Below are 18,880 nucleotides of genomic sequence, written 5' to 3' on the forward strand. Positions count from 1 at the left end.
TGTGATTTCAGAAAGTGAAACTTATATTGATTCATTACAAAAAGAGTGAAATATTCAATGTTTTCTGCTAATGGCCATCTCTGCCTTATGGCTTCAGACAATATGTCATCATACATGTTTAGCAGCACATACACAACTCTAAAACTCCAAAGACTGTTTTAAAATCATTTATAGCATCGCTTATATTTATTGTGATGAATTTCTTTTTATAATAAGGATTTTGATTTATTGCTGTCATGATAAATACCAATTAAAAATATGTGAAAATATTACTATTTTCTTGTTAAATGAGAGCCTTAATAAATATCAAAACATTTGAAAATATGATAAAATCCAATTACTGTGTGCCGCTTAGTGACACAAATCACACTCCCATATGTGACCAGTGTCCTTAAAGAAGACAAACTTGTGTTTGTGGAGCTATGATTGTCTTGCCATGCAGTCACAGCTACAGAGTTACCAAAAAGAAATGTCATAAATAGTACTACAAAATATTGTGATAAAAATTTAAGTCCATATCACTCACCCCTATGCAGGGGTGAAAGTAAGGGTGTACGGCAGGGTACTGCGTACCCCTAAAAGATTTAGCGGGGATACGCAGTACCTGTAAGAGAGGGGAGCGGCTGTCCTCTGTAAAAAATCAACGGGTTCACTGTGCAGCTGTGAGTTCATCCACTAATTAGCCATGACTGATTAGTTTTTCAAGAACGATCTAAAACAGACTTAATCAGTTAATGATTACATTTTTTTTTCATTTTATATTGATTCTAAACGGTTCGTGCTTTACTAGATCAGCGGTGCAACACGTCGATCGCGGAAGGTTTTGAGTCTCAGCATTAGGTGACAAACTGAACGCCGCCAGGACGATGAGACCAGCACGTCCTCTGGCTCCTTATCAAAATGTTTGTAACTTTATTAAAGAACAAGAAAAAAAAAATCTACAAAACATGTTCAAATTAATGACCCAACAACAATAATAATCTTATTGTTTCAACAAGGTGTTGCGCAATTCTGTGCATTTCGGTTCCATTACCAAAATAACTAGCAGAGCAGGAGTTTAAAATTAACTAATCAATCACCGCTGTGTTCAGGGAGGCTTATTAATAATCGCAAAATAAATATCAAGCCTGAAAACCTAATATTGTAATACACTGAATGTTTTTAACATAATCTCTTGTCGGCTTGTGGAGTGCAGGAGGTTTCCATGGCAACGGGTGTGCTTAAATGACAAAGAGACGGAGAGTAAAAAAGTGCGAGTGGTTTAGAGTTGATCACCTGTTCGGGTTGTTTTACTTTTGTCTTGGTGCATCACAGCCGCTGTAGTTTCTTAACGTTCAATAAACGACAAACTTGGACTAATTATCTCGTTAGTCTGTTAGGGTTAGGTACATCATTCACGACAAACATCAAACACGGTAAACAAGTTTCATTAAGTATTTAACAAACGAATGGCTTCTACCACAATAATTGTGTGAATACTGTAGTTTGGTGTTGTCGGGCTCAGAGTCTGAGAGGCTTTTCCTCTATCAAACTTTTTTTTTGCCTTTTATTTAGTGGAAATATTGATGTTGGTGAGATTTTCTCCAAAATAATAACCTTTTTCAATCTTTATAGCTCCACTGTTGAAAATGAGAAGCTAACATTCACAAATGACAGTGAAATAAAATCCAGTCCAACATCTGGTTTGAGGTTGTTGTGACTTTTTTTTACACTGAAAATGTCAGTATATTTTGCATGATAAGTGACTGATTGACAATTATATGCTAAGCATAATTTACATGATGATTATTATTAATTGAATTTAACATGATAGTATATAATTACAAAGGTGAAGTGAAATATATTTAAGTGTGAGACATGATTTATTTGAATAGAGGAAGTTTTTTATTTTGAAGAATGCTTAACAGGATCTGGTTCTGTTTTGTCACTATCTTGCTTTTGTTGACATTTGGGTTGCTAGGTTACGAACAGCTGTTGCCGTTATCAGCTGTCGCCGTTTTCCTCTTCAATAAAAACTGAACAGAAAGGTTCAGTAAAAGACATACGAGCCTCCGTCTTGTTTGAAGAAACCTTCACTCCGTAACAGAGGTGATTCCTCTGGAACCTTTTGGAGGAAAATTATCCCAACTTCAGAAGATGAGCTTTAACCTAACAGAGCTCTATGGTTCCTCCTATCAGTATGAGATTCAGGGTGAGGAGGCACCATGTTAGGAAGAGAAGTGGAAGCTGCAGGATCTTCAGAACAAACAGGTCATGATGCTGGGCTACTGATGATCCCTCTGTCTGGATCTGGACACATGATCAATAGAACCAGTTTAAAAGCTAAAATGAATGGTTATAAACCAGACATGGAAAACTGGGATGAAATCCATTCCATGATGTTCAGGATCTAGGTCTCATGGCATCTCAAGTTGTCAACATTGCAGCCAGTGGGGTGAGAGAAATACAGCTTTATTTTGTAGCAATTCAAGAGCTAACCAGCTTTACATATATATATATATATATATATATATATATATATATATATATATATATACATAGTATATAATACTATGTAGATAGATAGATAGATAGATAGATAGATAGATAGATAGATAGATAGATAGATAGATAGATAGATAGATAGATAGATAGATAGATAGATAGATAGATAGATAGATAGATAGATAGATAGATAGATAGATTGATTGATTGATTGATTGATTGATTGATTGATTTTGGTCATAGAACCCCCAAAAATTGAAAACTACTTTCACCCCTGCCCCTATGGAACACAACTTCTCTCGGACATCGCTAGCAGTTAGCTTCCTACAAACTGACATCTTGCTACTTGAGGAAACTGATACATTGAGCAAGATATGCCAACTCTATGCATTGAGCCTTGACTTTGGAACCATGACAGCAACTGGGTGAAGCAGGACTGAGATGGATGCGTCGCAGCCATGAGGGACCTCTTTCTGTGCAAAGATATTTTTTTTTCACCATTGCGGATGGAAGAGACACTCAGGGAGTACAGGAGAGGGAAGATGGAGTGCAGGTGCAGACCTCTGCAGCTATTGCCTCAGATTAGTGTAAACTCTGCAGAGCAATGCCTTGGTCAAAGACTGCTGATTCTGACCCTCCCACTCTGGCCAAACGCATCACTCATCCAGCCTGAGATCACAGGGCTTCACTATGAATAGTGATTTGTACTAATAATGTACCAGTAAGTGTTACTGAACCATAGCCACATTCACAAAAGAAATACTTGAAATGTGTGTAATTTATCCCTAAAGCCCTGGTAGGTCCTGCCCACACAGAGATCAGATCAGGTGTTTTGTCGTTTGTCCTTTGAGTTAAGTTTTCAGTATGATAATTTTTTTTTTTTTTCGCTCAAGAGTTTCTAAATGTAAACTACTGACTTGAAGTTAGTGGAAGGAAGACTCCAACACCCGACTTTCCTGTCAGGGTTTATTTGTGAAGGACAGTTTAATCAGCCCCAGAGATTCGACCTCTCAGATAATTCATGCCTCGGTCTCGGGCTTTAATGAGCTCATTATGACTGCGGCTCGTTCAAAATTAGGATTAGGAAAAGCCTGCTGATGCAAATTGCTGTGCTTTGTAAACATCAGACTCTTAAATTTTGCTGTAACAAAAAGGTGCCAAAGGCTGAAAACAAGTCGACTGAAATGAACTCTGGCAGCAAACTGTACCAGCAGAACCACTGAGCTGTTTCAACCTGCTGTGTCCTCAGCATGGGTTGTAAATAAAACACATCAGTTATAATTGTAAAACAAAAAAAGCGACAAGAGGGAACATATTGTCTCACTAAATAAAGCTTTTTTAAATGTTATTTTATTTATTCTGCATATGAGCATTAGTGGCACAGAATGTGAGTTTGAGGCAAAATGCAAACAGGACAAACGGTCTTTAAAGAGACACAAGGAAAAAATATAGTTAAAGAAAAAGCAAAGACTCCTAAAAAAAGAACAAATAAACAAGAATAAACTAAGCAGAAAACATCAACATGAACGGGGTGAAGCATAAATAACAATACAAAGACATAAAAATCCCCAAAACCCCATCAGGTTTTAACAATAACATTAAGACGTGAAACTCAGGATCTCCTCCCACATCCAGGAATCCTCCTTATTTCTTAAACTACAGTGACAAACATGTTTACATTTTCCACATTTTGACATGCTACAACCGCAAACTGCAATATGTTATTCTGACTTTATGTAACAGACCAACAAAGTAGCACATAATGACAGATTTGTAGTTTTGTGGCTCATAATTGGCTGATTGTGACTCCATGAGTTTTTAATATTTACCTTTTTCACAATGTCCACATTTTCTCATGTTAGCCATAATCATCTTAATTACAAGTCATAAATATTTGAAATATTTCCCTCTATGTACATTGAATCTATATAATATTTGAGTTTCAGTCAATTAAAAACTAACCTTTTCCTTTCAAGATGTATCACTATTGCCACCAGTAGTAAAATCGTAACCATGGCAGCGGGGCTCACATTGCAGGAGCACTTCTGCGTCCTCAGACCACCTGACCCCTGCAGAGCCAGGTCTTCATTAAAGGAAGACTCCACTGTCAAACTTCACTTATCTCTGGATCTCAGAATTGTTCCCCACATTTAAAGCAGACATCCCATAATAAAGAGCAGTGACTGGACTTGAAGCAATCCCAGGCACTCTCAGGATTTGCACATATCACCCCTTTTCTGCAGCCTCCCCTGCTTCTCTCATGTTAATCCCATCCTCCTCGCCTCTCTGTCCACCCACTCTGTCAAATGTGGGCAACATGACAAGCAAGAGGGAGGAGAATAAAGGAGAAGAGAGAGAGAGAGAGAGTGTGTACAGGGATCTGTGCTTGTGTGTTTAAAGAAACTGCTTTAAAGAAGCTGTTTCTTCTTGTTTAGATGTTTGAATATATTATGAGTTTTTGGGGGGGGGGGGGATTCAAGACACAAAGAGGATCAGAATTAGTTTTTAAAGCAGTGTTTACCTCCCAAAACATGTTCCCTTCAGTTAGGTGGAAATAAGGAGCATTTCTTAAGAATTGTGTTTTTATTGCGTTTTTGTGTCAAACAGTCTTGAGATGAGAACATTCACAGAAAAGCTGAATGGATCAGGGACGTCCACAGTCCCTCCATCATGGCCCGGACGCACCTTTAGGTTTGGGACCTGGCTTGTATTCAGAATATTTTTAGTTCAACTGAACAACTGAGAAATGAACCGTTTCCTGAACAGTCTGCTGTCTGCTTGGAGCAAGAGATGCAGAAAAGAACTGAAGCGAAGTTATAAAGTGATTTCTCACCACAATATCAATGCAGTTTTTGCATCCTTGATGCCTCAGAGATAAATTATCCTCACTGATAAAACAGAAGGACTCCCATCATTTGATTTCTAAAAGAAAAATAAGATTTATTGTTTATTTTATATTTTTGCTAAGGCTACACTGATAAATTGGCCCCAATTTCCTTAATTTTGGATAATCGGCTGATAGATGTGAAGCCGATCTTATCTACCTGAGCAAAGATCTAAAAATCCACATCTGTTTCTGCTCTCCTCTTAGAGGTTTGACTGACTAACTGACCCACCAGACCGTGTCTAAATGTTTCCAGTTAACAACAGTCACCTCACTGTTGCCTACTAAATTTGCTACATTTAGTAACATTTCAGACAAAAAAAAATCGGTATCAGCCAAAACTGGAATCCAGAAGTCAGGCTTTTTAAAGATAGTAATCGACGATCGGCCAGAAAACTGCAATCGGTGCAGCCCTAATTTTTGCCTTACAATTTTGCATGCTCAGGATGAGCAACACAGTTATTGATAATTCAACACAACTCTGTTGAGGAGGTGCTGGTCAGTCTGATGCCGGTTTAACCAGAAAGCTTTGAAAGCTTTTTCTTTTCTTTTTTTCCCCCTTTTACTGAAAGCAGATGTCACGACACATTTTTGAATGGGGAAAATCTCCTAAGCTTCGTTTGTTTTTATCCTCCAGTCATAGTGCTGCAGAGATTTGGATTTCTTTCACAGCATTTTTTCCCCATCTGACCTACAAATTCAAAATCTTCCATCTCCAGCTGGACAGGCCAAAACAAATCAAAACTGCACGTCAACACTCATCCATGAAGTCCCTTAAACTCAAGCAGCACTTTTTCCTGAGAACAAGACAGAGCTATGATTGGGTTTCCTCCCTGATGAGAGTCAGCGTCTCATGACATGAGATTGTCTGTGTGATAAGTCAGCAGAAAGATCATGAAATGATGCATTTATTTAAACTGTAGTCATCCTGTTGTGGTGTGATCATCTTTTTTTTTTACTATGAATGTTTACTGGAGTCTGAACTTTAGCTGTGTAACTCCAAGTGTGTAACAAGTTACTGTCTGAATCGACTTTAGTTAAAGAAACACTAAATAAATTCTTCAGATGACATTACTCTGTGCCCTCTGACAGGGTTCTAGGTTGTTCTGTATTTCTGAACATTCCTCACATCCTTTGGACGTTTTCACATTTTGCCGCATTACATACACAAACTTTAATATATTTCCTTTTGTGGCAGATCAACACAAAGTAGCACATAGAGTCATTTTCAGTCAAGTAGCTTTGTTACTTTCAGTTGCTATAAAAATGCTGTATATGTCAAATGCGACAGAGATTTGACTTTGCATTGCAGCTGTATCTGTGACCTTGAAATTGGCAACTGCCTCTGTTTCACATCTGCTTACACACAAAAAATCTGTTCTGTAGCTTTCACACAAAAATTTTGTTTAGTTTATTGATCAGATAAGAATGAAAAAAAACTTTTAGTTTCACCTTTTTCATTTCTGAATTTAAAATAAATAAATAAATTAATTAATTATTTTCCACAAGGGTTTTCAAGTGGATGATTTTCACCCTTTTCACAAAATGCTTGGACACCTCTGGTTTACATCACAGTATATTTGTGGGTCAGAGTGGTCTAGTCAAAGTTCAGATCTAAATCCATTGCATTTAATTTGAACATTTTCCTTCAGGTTTACATACATTTCTTTATGTTGTTCTGGTGCATAAAATTTACTGTACCAGAATTTTATGTACAGTGAAACATAAAATTCACTTCAGACGACCGAGTTCAGACAAGTTCAGTTCAGTTTGATTTAAATGATTTTTGGGTCTTTTAAAGAGATAAAGAACAAAATGAATTCAAGACTTACTGAAAAATGAGAATGGGTCTCCAATTTAAAAGAAAACGTTTCGTCAATTTGCCACATATGGTCGATTTACGTTTTCTTAACATGGCAACTTAATAAATGCAACATATTTTCTTGGATTTAATTACTTTTGACTAGTTAAGGCAGTGCATTTTAGTCGACTCACTTTTCTTTTTCCGGTGAAGTTTAACTCTAATCAGAAACTGCTGTTTCCCTAAATAGAATAAATCTGAGATAATCTCCACACTCAAGATCTCCCAGATCCAAAGATCCAAATTAATTAAAGTACAAACATACTTGACAATAAACAGAGGAAGACACAGGAACACCTACATGTTAGCTTTAGCATGTATGCTCTGTAGAATCCTGCAGGGCCAGCGCAGGCACTGCTAAAAGAATGAGAGGAAATCTATTTGAACAGAATCAGCCGTCAAAGTAAAAGAGCTTATAAATATCCACCAACCCCACTGGATTTAAAGCGTCTTTCTCTTTGTGCAGGATGGCCGCCTGAGGCCGGGAGATCAGCTCATTGCCATCAACAAGGAGTCTTTGATTGGTGTAACTCATGAGGAGGCAAAAGGCATGCTGAACAAAGTGAAATACAGGTGGGTTCGGACAACATTTGTCCAAAAATAAGGAAGCCTTGCAGTAACTGCAGCTGGTAATCAAATAAATAGAGGTCAAAGTAGACGTGCAGTTATGTATAGATTAAAATGCAGCTGTCTGTGCCTTTATGCTGATGATGTTTGCTTTTATATTTGCAGTCCTTTCATAACTTCTTTTAACTTTTTTTTTCCATCTCCAGCCAAGACAACACAGTGGAAATCGCCTTCATCCCAGGAAAAGGTCTTTTTCCCAGCAGCACGTCGCTCCACAACGGAGTCCAGCGAGCCGCCGGCAACAGCTACAACTCTGGACGCCTAAAAGTTCACATCAGGTCACCTGAGGTCAGCTCCACATGTCGCTGTCCTGTCAGGGTGTTGCCACATAACGCTGTGTATTATTACGTATGTAAAAGAAGAAATGTTTTTCAGTGAAACTAATGGAAATTCTAGAATCAGATTTTTAGGAATGATCAGACATTTTCAGAAATTATAGGACATAAACGTGGACAGCTTGAAAATATTTTCTGATTCTCTTTCCACTGATACAGCAATGAGCTCCTGATGTTCAGGGCTGCTAGAATAGGGCTTTTTAATCATGTCTAAGGCATTGCTCTCAAAGGCACTGATGTCTTTTACAATTCATCGCTACACGGTTCCATTTCAGTGTTTTCTGTTTGGTTGTTTTGGTGCAGATCTGTGCAGAGGAGCCAGCTCTAGTGTCTTCACCGTCTCCAGACATCTGTCCTCCAGATATTCATATTTCAGGTACAACTGAAGCGACATTTATTTTCAGTTTTTCACTGCTTTACTTATCGTCACCTTCCTAAAATAATGGCATAAGTCTTTTGTTTTGCTTTGTTTTTTTTTGCTAAAAGATGATTTTGGCAAAAAGAAAGAAAGCCCTTTTAGGGATTTTAGGAAGGTGTTGTTATGGTAACAACTGCAATATCCTTCAAACTGGACAGTTATACATCTTATTTCAACCCTATGAAGCATCCTGTCTGTTTGTTTTGGGGCAAGATGGTGGAGATGGTGACGTTACAACTTATATTATCTCATAAATGAAAGCTGCACAAATGACTGTATTAACAGCACAAACCAGCACAAACAAAGCATTAAAAACGTACCTCACTTTGGTTTGTTTTGGAGAAAGAAGGGGAGATGATGATCCCTGGATGACCCTAAAAATACTTTTTAACATCTCAGAAACCAAAGCAGAACAAAATAACATTTTGACGGCACAAACGGAACACTAACCACTCAGTCTATTTGCTGGAATTTTTTTCATGGGCGGGGTGTCAGCTTCACTCGACACCCCAGCGAAGTTAACACCTACCAAAGAACTGCTTGGGTAAAGAGGCAGTGCTTTGGTCCCCAAACATGCATGAAAGAATCAAAGCAACACTCCAGGTGCGTCTGATGAGGGAGGGGCATTATAACATGATATGAAGCTCAAAAAAGTACATTTTGCTTAATTAATACACTCTTTAACAAAGAAACTGTGAACCCTTATTTAGATTGTATTAAACATCTGCCACATCTGAGTTATGGTTTCCAGTCACCATCTACAAGAACTCTTTGAAGAATTTGAATTAATATGATTTACAACAGCATTTAATTTCCCATTGGGATCAACAAAGAATTTTTGAATTTGAATTGATTTTTAATTTGAATTGATTTCTAAGCCCCTGCAGCAGACGGTTATTAGATTAACTGTCTGATCTGAGCATAAAAAAACATTTGTTCCCGCACACCGGATTAGACTGAATGGAGAGATTTGTGTTTAAATTAAACTGCATCACAGTGGGGGGCCTTAAAGTAATCAAGGATGAGGCAATAAAAAGTGCATAATAATAGAATATGAACAAACATTGCTCTTAAAATTACTTTTTACTAATGATTTAATAGAGGAAGAATTAAGATGCAAGCTGTGTACATGTTACCATGCTCAGAGGCAACAGTTAATCAATTAGGTACAGCAGCATAATTAATCTAATATCTAATTTTCTCTTATTAAGGAGAATGAAAGTGTAAGTTAACAGCCATTATTACATGAATGCATATTGAGTATAGATCAATCGATCAGCATGTAAACAAACTAAATGTACCAGATCAGAGCGGGAAGCATCAGTTCTGGTGAGGGATTCTAGTCATGTGCTTGTGCTGTAATTGGATTATGTTTCACAAACAAAAATATTCAGTAGGATTTATGGTATACTGCCCTAAAAACAGATAGACAGATCCCATGCAGAGTGGGCAATGTTGTGCGCAATCACATTCAAACAGTTTCATACACGACTGCGTTTTTTTTTCTTTTTCAACTTTATAAATGTAGTAATGTCAGGGGTAAAACTACATGTAACTTTAACTTACCCATCAGTCTGTGTGTTTTTCACCTGACATTTGAACTAAAGAAAAAAAATCTAAACATTACAGCTCCAACCAATGAAAGGTTTGAAAATGGTTTCTGATAAATGTTTACTTGTTTACAATGCAGTTTCCACACCACATATTTTACCATATCATACCATACCATATAGTTTGATATGGTACCATAACATACCATGCCATGCAATGCCAAGTAATATAATGCCCTGTTCTTTAGATAAGATTTAAACAAGTCAAGTATTGTACCAGAGAGTCTGACCCAAGTCTCCAGTCTTTTCAATGATATGTCATGGTTAACAGTGTCAGATGCTGCGCTGAGGTCCAACACAACCAACACTGTGGTTCTCCCTCAGTTTGTATTCATGTAGATGTCATTGAACGCTTTGGTGAGGTTAGTCTCAGTACTGTGTTGAGCACAGAAACTACAGGTGGGCAGATCAATACAAAATATTGAAATGATCGATACCAATTCATTATCATTATTGGATCAATATGTGCTAAGATTGATACCTTAGTTTCAGATTCCCTCTGAAGGTTGTTGTTTATATTTCTGGATTTTATTTGCAATACTGCATATAATCAAAGAACACCAGTCAGGCCTGCACAATCTACGTATGTCAAGAACCAGCTGTAAATATACAGTATGTTGCCATTTGATAAACTCTGACTGCAGTAAGGAATATATATTAAACAAGATCTTTTGGGACAGGAGTGAAAAATTTTAATAGGAGAAAATGTGCTTCATAATTAAAAATAATTCAAATATTTGCCAGAGAGCAGAAGCTTGAGTGTGAAGTTTGTGGCCTATGGTCTCTGGCTGGAAGCCATCCAACAGCTTGCTCCAATCCTATTGCCTGGGATTACCCAAGCCAAGGTTATATCCTAAGTGCATTGTCCACTTAACACTCTTGCAGCCTCTTATTGGAGGAGCCAGTTGCTAGCTGAGACAGATGTCACCAGGTGATCCCGCATGGCTACTACGGGATTTCCCTGCCCTGTCTTAGCTTTGAGGTTTTCAGACTTATTACTCAGTTCAGTGGAAAACACTGATGTGATCTACATACCTGCTCAGTATGGTCATTTCTGGTCATTTCTGCAAAGTTAACTAGGAATTCAACGATTCATATTTTTCACTTTCAGTACCAATGCAGATATCTGAGCTTTAGTATCGGTGGATGCCAATCCGATACAGAAAACAGTGCTGAATTGACAAAACATTTTTTTTGTACCTATATTTTTCCACATATAGGATCATTAATTTACTAAATTGCAAATGTATTTGATAATCCGCACCAGTGCACCACGCTTAAACACAGCAATAGATTCACAAGCTTTGTCAAACATGTAAAAAACCTTTCAAATGATTTAGAATTCTAAATATAAGGTAAAATAATAAAGCATGAAGCTGCTCAAACCACTCAGCATAGAATTACTCTGAATAGATCTGCCCTTATCGATCGGACACATTGTCACTCTAACTTTCTTTTAAAATATTGGGCCCTGTAAACATTAAAATCACATACACATTAGTAACACATGCATAAAAATGTAAGTAGTTCATGTCCACCAAGAATATGAAAAATGTAAGTGGAAGCTAATGGGAATTTAAGAACTAAACCTTGAGGTACACCTCAACCAAACTACTCTAATAATTAATGCTCCACTGTTACTATGAGAACAGCTATTATTTGTTCTGTCCAACAAGATTTTAGACCTTTAATTAATATATTTGTTCACCAGAATTTTTTCACATATAGGTACAAACTTATGTATTTCTTCACTACTGTGACATTGGATATGTGTTCAGTTAGTCTCTAAACCTTGAGTAACAAACCATCAATATCACCAGACATTGTTGAGCTTATTGACTCGGGTCAAAACAGGGATCCTCTGAGTAGGGGGTAAAGTTTAAGTTGCAGATACAGCCAGCCTCTCTCTCTCTTTTTCTCTCTCTCACAGTGTTATTACTCTCGTATTCAGCTTCACATATCTGGGACAAAGTCATCAAATTAATATTAGGCATTGGCCCTTTGCCCTCCCTCCCTACTCATGTTGTTTTGCCCTCTCTCATCTGTATAATCATCCATCTTTCTTCTACTCCCCTCCTTTTAATCATCTGCTTTTATTCCAACCCCCCTTCGCTCTCTCTCTCTCTAACACACACCCACACACACACACATATGCACACACACACAGATGTCTATCACCACAGCCAGCTACCTCCCTGCTGATTTTGCAGATAATCCAATGACATTTTTCCTCCCATTGTTTAAAAGTGTCCCATGTCCTCACATCCACTTTCTTTATTCTGCCTAAAAGCCACTAGCTCGTATATTTTGGTATGTGAATATTTTCATAACATGGAGTCTGCTGTGTTGTAGACTCAGGTCAACTATCTATTTTTAATTGATCTTTGTGTTTCTTTGTACAGGTTCCACCAGCCAAAGGTCTCCAACAGGGACGAAACCCAGAATAACACTTGACCCGTACATTCGCCTCAAATTGGACAAGTTAGACTTGGTGAGTGCTGTCATCTGGTTAGAGAATGAATTTGAGTTAAATAGAGATAAAAATAACTCATAAGTTTTACAAAAGCATTCACACCTCAAACTTTCCAACATTTTGTCAGTTTATAACAAACCTTTATGCATGCTACAGGAACTTGATGTGATAGCCAGCCACAAAGCCACACAAACACAAAGCCATCCATCCATCCATCCATCCATCCATCCATCCATCCATCCATCCATCCATCCATCCATCCATCCATCCATCCATCCATCCATCCATCCATCCATCCATCCATCCATCCATCCATCCATCCATCCATCCATCCATCCATCCATCCATCCATCCATCCATCCATCCATCCCATCAGTCCTTCAGTCTTGTTGTGGGTGTGTTTGTGAGTGGGGTTCTAATGAGCCATATAGGTTCAGTCCATTTACTATTAACCAGTGGTCAACAAAGTACTGGGCTCTAGTACTTTAGTAAAAATATTGATACTCATCGTCAAATCTTACTCAACTACAAGTAAAAGTTCCTCGGTCAAATGTTTACTTCAGTTAAATTCCTGAAGTACTGACTATAGAAAATACTTAAGTATTCAAATCGTATTTACTAGTATCAGTACATCGTTGTATTGTTTTCTGAGTGCTTTTACAGAACCATGTAACTTGCTGAAACCAGCTGATGATGTACTGACATGAAGTCTACGCCACCTGTAAAAACTTCAGAATGAAAATGTAATAAATCAAATGACAGCTATTTTATTTATGTTTGTATTTAAAATGTTAAAATTTCCCCAAAAATAAGAAAAGAAAAACAGGACAGACCTTTTCTCCCTGCAAATAGCAACATTGGTAACTACCAATTAATGCCATACTTAACATAGAAACATCAAACATAGATGCGTTGGTTCCTCGAGTTTCTCCATCCATCTCCATCGATGAGTTCTGTTTGAGTGAAAACGGGAGTTCAGCTCACCACTTATGACGTAATTCCAAATCTCAGGTGTAAGCGGCGGCTGTGATTGGTTCTCCTTGTTGTGAGGAGCGTAGCATGTGGCCAATTGCATTTCAGTAAACATAAACAGCAACAGCGAACTAAAAGACTACGCTGAGCCAAAAGGAATGAGGAACTTTGACAAGCTTCCTAGAAACGTGATAGTCGAAGATAAAATATATGTCTTTGAAATATAGTGAAGTGAAAGTCAAAATTTCCTCCAAAAATAAATACTCAAAAAATATACTTAAGTACAGTACTTATGTATATAGTATATATATATATTACATTCTGTTGATGCGGAAACATGTCACATAGGCAGCTTTCTTTCAGTACATTTTAACTTATTTTGACAGATGTAGCACTTTAGTGTCCCTCCACCCCCAGAGCTGTCTTTATCTCATAATTGACATCTAATGCACACTGTCTCTCTTTCTCTCTCATTGCTTCCTGGGTTATATTTGCACTGTTCTTTTTTAGGCTCTTTTTACCCCATCAGCACATTTTCTCTCTCTCTCTCTGCCTTTGGCTCCCTCTCTGTTTCTCTCTCTCTCTGTTTCTCTTTCCCTGTCTCTCTCTGTTTCTCTCTCTCTCTCCGTTTCTCTCTCCCTGTCTTTCTGTTTCTCTCTCTCTCTCTCTCTCTCTCTGTTTCACTCTCTCTCCCTGCCTCTCTCTCTCTCTCTCCTTTCTGCTGCCCTTCAGCTGCCCAACTCCAACTGATGAGTTCTGTTCTCTGCTTCTGTCTGCAGCTGTCTGCCGTCTGTACAGTTTGTTACCAATATTTAGCTTTGATTTTAATGTTGCCCAGATGCTGCTCAGCTGTAGCCTGACCCTAATCTACCAATTCATTAGTGGGATTATAAAGAAAAGGAAGAGATTAAACACCGAATACAGGAAGAATTCTCTCTTGATCTAGTGGATCCTTTGCAAAAATAACAAATAGCACATGGGCTATAGATTGCTGTGGTGGAAAGACACCATATTGGTGAGAAAAATGACAGATTCATTACTGTTTGTAAGATTTATGTGGAAAAATGCTGTTGAGATTCCCTGTTTCTACAATTGGTGTGTAAAGTAATGAAAATGCAAACCTGAAGTGGTTTTATAAACATACTTACAGAGAAGCACCAAAACCACATCTCTTTATTACATTTCCCTCTGCACCAAATACAACCCAATCTGGAAAAATGTTGACGTGAACTATTCTGAAAGTTTGTTTTAGGGTTGTGACCAAAAAAAAAAATCAATTCACATAAGAATCCCGATTTTCATTTATTACAATTTAGAATCGATTTGAAATGTCCCATAATCCACTTTAAACAAATATTCGTTTTTACTTAGCTTTAGCTTAGTGTTTCCTCTCAAATGCTGCAGTGTGCCGCTGCACTTTAAGTTCAAAGTACTTCCTTTGTGCTTCTGTGTGAAAATAAAGGGATTTCATTTAGGAAAATATGAAAGTTATGTTAATATTTCTGATTTAAATGTGTGTAATTTATAACAATTAAATTCCTAAAGGGTTTTTTTGTTTGTTTGTTTGTTTAACTTAAGCTTACTGACTTGAAAGATTTACTCATTATGCTAGTTATTCCAGATATTTTCATATTTGAACCTGATTTGAAAATCCCAGCTCTAGACGTTTATTGAACAGCTCATGTCCATCATAAACAGAAACACCTGACAGCTGCCTGCTATTGTTCCTGTCATGGAATATCCTTTATTCCTGTAACCAAAGATAAGAAAGCAGATTATTCCCAGATTTACTCAGCATATAAGGCCATGCTGTGTGTATTTTTGGTCTGTGTTTACGTTCCTGTCTCTCTGTCTCAGGCTTTGTCCTTTCTTGGATTGGACGTCAGTGAAGAGAAGAGGAAGACGCTGAGGCACAGCCTGACCCCTGACCCCCAAGGCACCGTGGCGTATGGAGGTGAGGCGCATGCACACTCTCACTCACACTGAAGTCAGCCATGCGTGCATCCAGGCTCGTCGATGTGTGTGTTGGGATGCTGTCAGATCACTGGCCCTGTGTGACGTTATCATGCTGCTGATTGGCTGTGACATCGCTGTTCGGTGACACGCTGAGGAAGCATAATGTCTGTTTGTGTCCAGGTGGTCAGTCAGAGGGAAATGTTCTTGTAGACTCTTGATGAATTTCCTGTATTGTATTAAAAAATCCTAACTGCATTAGATGAACCATTTGAAAGAAGGTTTGATGTTTATTTTACATGTTGTTCAAAGCTGTTGTTTTCATCTTTATCACTTATTTCCCGTTGACTGTTCTCCTAATTGCACTGACTGAACAAATGAAAGTTGTGTTTTAACATGTTAGACCATGATTCTGAAGCTGTTGGCTTATGTAAGTGAGCCGTACTGGTGCAGAGACATCAAACAGCTTTGTTCAGCACATTCATGTCTATATTTAAAAACAAGTCAAACATTTTAATTCAATTCAGCTGTTTTTCCGCTTCTGATCTGTTTCAGGCGACACTAAACCTCTTAGGCAGATTTTCTTTCCCCCACTAAGCATCTGAACTATTCCTCTTCCAATCCACTGTCCATGACTCAAGTCTGGCAATGTTGTTTCCAAAGAGTCGGTTCTAAAATAAAGAAATTAAACCTCTTGTCAACAATTCCCTTGGAGATGTAAGCAGTGGTCCATGAAAGGGTTTTTTTTGTGTTGGAGATGAAGCTTTTTATTCTTGTAAAAATTGTTGATTTGATAAATTTCAAAACAATTTATTGAAAAGACACCAAGAACCCTTCACTAATGAGGTGAAGGGAAATGTCCAATAATATATTTATAAAATATTCACATATTTTATAAAGCTCTACTTTTGCTGCTCCAGTCACTCTTGTGAAATTCCTCAATAGGATTTTTATCTGGGTAAATAAAGGTTTAATAATAAAAATAAAACCACATAAACTCACTTCAGTCTTGCATTTGTTAAAATTAAAGACATATTGGATAATCCATAATTTGGTGTCCCTAGACCCGTCGAGAAGAGTCTGAGTAGAAGGATCAGGGGCAAATAGACTAGACAGTCATCAGCATATAAACGGAAAGGAGTCCCATATTTCCTCAAGATAATTCCCAGTTGTAAAAGATAAAAGGAGCCTTGTGGTACTGCTTCTAATTACAGGTAGACTACTCTACCACTGAGCTACTGGATGCTTTAAACCATAAATCATCTTCATTTAATTACAGTATTTCTCTATGAGTATTGTTATCAGTGCGACCCAGTGTTGTGTAGGTATGGTGGGTTCTGATCCGAAGAAGTTCCAGTCTTGAAATCATTGAGCAGGACTGAACAAGCTGAAAACAGACGATTTGTTTCATCAGCTGATTTTTATCTGTCCATATTTGATTTGCATGCTCTATGACAAGAACACTGTAGCTTATGAGACACTGAATATTTCTAATGTCAAGCTATTTAATGTTTCTTCTGAAGCTAAAGTTTGGACACGTGTCAGAACTCAGGAGATGAATCTTCAAACTTCTCCCGGTTCTCTTGCTCGCTCTCTGTTTTCAGCCCCAATGCTTTCTATCTTTTCGGTCTTAGATTTTGTGGAAGCTTGTCGGAACATCTTCCAGGAGGACCTGGAGGACTTGGGGTTAGGATCGGGCCCCTTCACCTTCTCCTACCATGAAGCAGCCAGTTTGATGGACACATCGGCGTTTCATTCACCAGTAAGTCTCTCTGAAGAGTCTTTCAGACCAGCAGCAATCAAAAAGATATGGGTAATAAGCTGGACCATAAGACAGAAGATCACATGGAGACGTTAATTCAGGAGTCCTAACAGCAGGCCTTGAGGCCTTGAAAGTCCTGCAGCTTTTTGATACGTCTCTGGTCCAACACGTCTGAATAAAATGACTGAATTGCCTCCTTAGTGATTTCTCAAGTTCTCCAGGGTTCTGCTAATAACCTCATTATTTGGCTCAAGTGTGCAGAAGCAGAAACACATCCAGGTTGCATCAAACCAGCCCTGTTTAGTTCGCTTCGATTCGACTCCAGCTTGTTTGCCCTAAAGTCTGGTTGGTCTTCATAAGGGCTTGGTTGGTTTGGTGCAGTGCCATGTGAAATTTAACAATTGTTGCAACTTTGGTCCACAATTGAAGCGAGTACCAGACTGTCAGCGGGGACTCCAGCTCTTGAGGTCTGGACTTGGAAGATCCTTGTGTTAAAGTCTGGAGAACACACACTAGGAGTCACTGTTAAACACACACAATGAACTGTCTCATGCTGTGTATGCTTGACTGTGTGTGCATCTGCAGACTTATGAATCAGAGTGCAGCTACAGCAGTGAGGAGATGGAGCAGTTCCAGACCGAGGTGAAGCAACTGCAGACCCAAATGAAGCAACTCAAGGTGAACTTCATACCGTTAATGTTCCTTTGATAGAAGCATATGGTCACCAGCTGCGCTGCTTAGCGACAGTAAAGAGTTAATCAGTTAAGTACATACACACCCCAAGCTTTTGTCTTGTTTTGTCAAATTACAACCACAAACTTTAGTGTATTCTATAGGGATTTTCTACGGCCTACTTTTGCTAGATAGAGAAACCATTGTTTTTACCAAAAAAAACAAACATAAAAATCACAGACTCTTTAGGATCATCCTGAATGTTTTAGGTGTTTCCCTGCTAACACACACCTGACCTAAATGAATGTGTGTTTAACTTCACCTGGTAGCGTGCTGAGGAGGTAAGGTGATCGTTGAATCAGGTGGCCCATCAGGAGCGAGCTTTAGAACCACTGCATTACTTTGTGTTGGACTACGACCCAAAGCCCCAGTGAAACATGTTGTGAAAAGGTTTAGTTTTTCTGTGATTGAGCTCTTTCTGAGAAAAACTAACATTTTGAACCGAGAATTTACTTGATTTGAAGGAAGAGAAATCTATCATCCCTGGAGTCAAGTTCAAGTCTATTTGTGTAGAACGCTTCAGCAACAAGGCAGTTCAACATCATTAAGTCACCAGTTGCGAAAAGGGCAATAAACATTACATTTTTGTCAAATGCCATCATCAAAGTCATCATTACATATCAAATATATTGACCAGGGTTCCATGTACTACTAATCATAAACAGCTCTAAACAGGTGGGTTTTTTTGTCTAGATTTAAAGGAGCTCAGTGTTTCAGCTGTTTCGCAGTTTTCTGGAAGTTTGTTCCAAATTTGTGGTGCATAGAAGCT

The 18,880-nt window shown here is 38.1% G+C and overlaps 1 protein-coding gene across 3 annotated transcripts in view; it reads left to right on the forward strand.

Moving 5' to 3' along the window:
• The window catches only part of LOC103468281 (syntaxin-binding protein 4), a 65,337-nt gene that overhangs the window by 42,448 nt on the left and 4,009 nt on the right, over positions 1–18,880 (forward strand). For all 3 annotated transcript variants that reach the window (XM_008415239.3, XM_008415241.3, XM_008415240.3), the window contains exons 9-15: positions 7,696–7,802; positions 8,003–8,144; positions 8,495–8,567; positions 12,622–12,710; positions 15,522–15,618; positions 17,252–17,379; positions 17,965–18,057. In XM_008415239.3, the coding sequence (XP_008413461.1) occupies positions 7,696–7,802; positions 8,003–8,144; positions 8,495–8,567; positions 12,622–12,710; positions 15,522–15,618; positions 17,252–17,379; positions 17,965–18,057 (729 nt within the window). The remainder of the gene's footprint in view (positions 1–7,695; positions 7,803–8,002; positions 8,145–8,494; positions 8,568–12,621; positions 12,711–15,521; positions 15,619–17,251; positions 17,380–17,964; positions 18,058–18,880) is intronic.

The sequence above is a fragment of the Poecilia reticulata genome, chromosome 8 (assembly GCF_904066995.2).
Source record: "Poecilia reticulata chromosome 8, P_reticulata-male-v2, whole genome shotgun sequence".
In the NCBI taxonomy this organism is placed as follows: domain Eukaryota; kingdom Metazoa; phylum Chordata; class Actinopteri; order Cyprinodontiformes; family Poeciliidae; genus Poecilia; species Poecilia reticulata.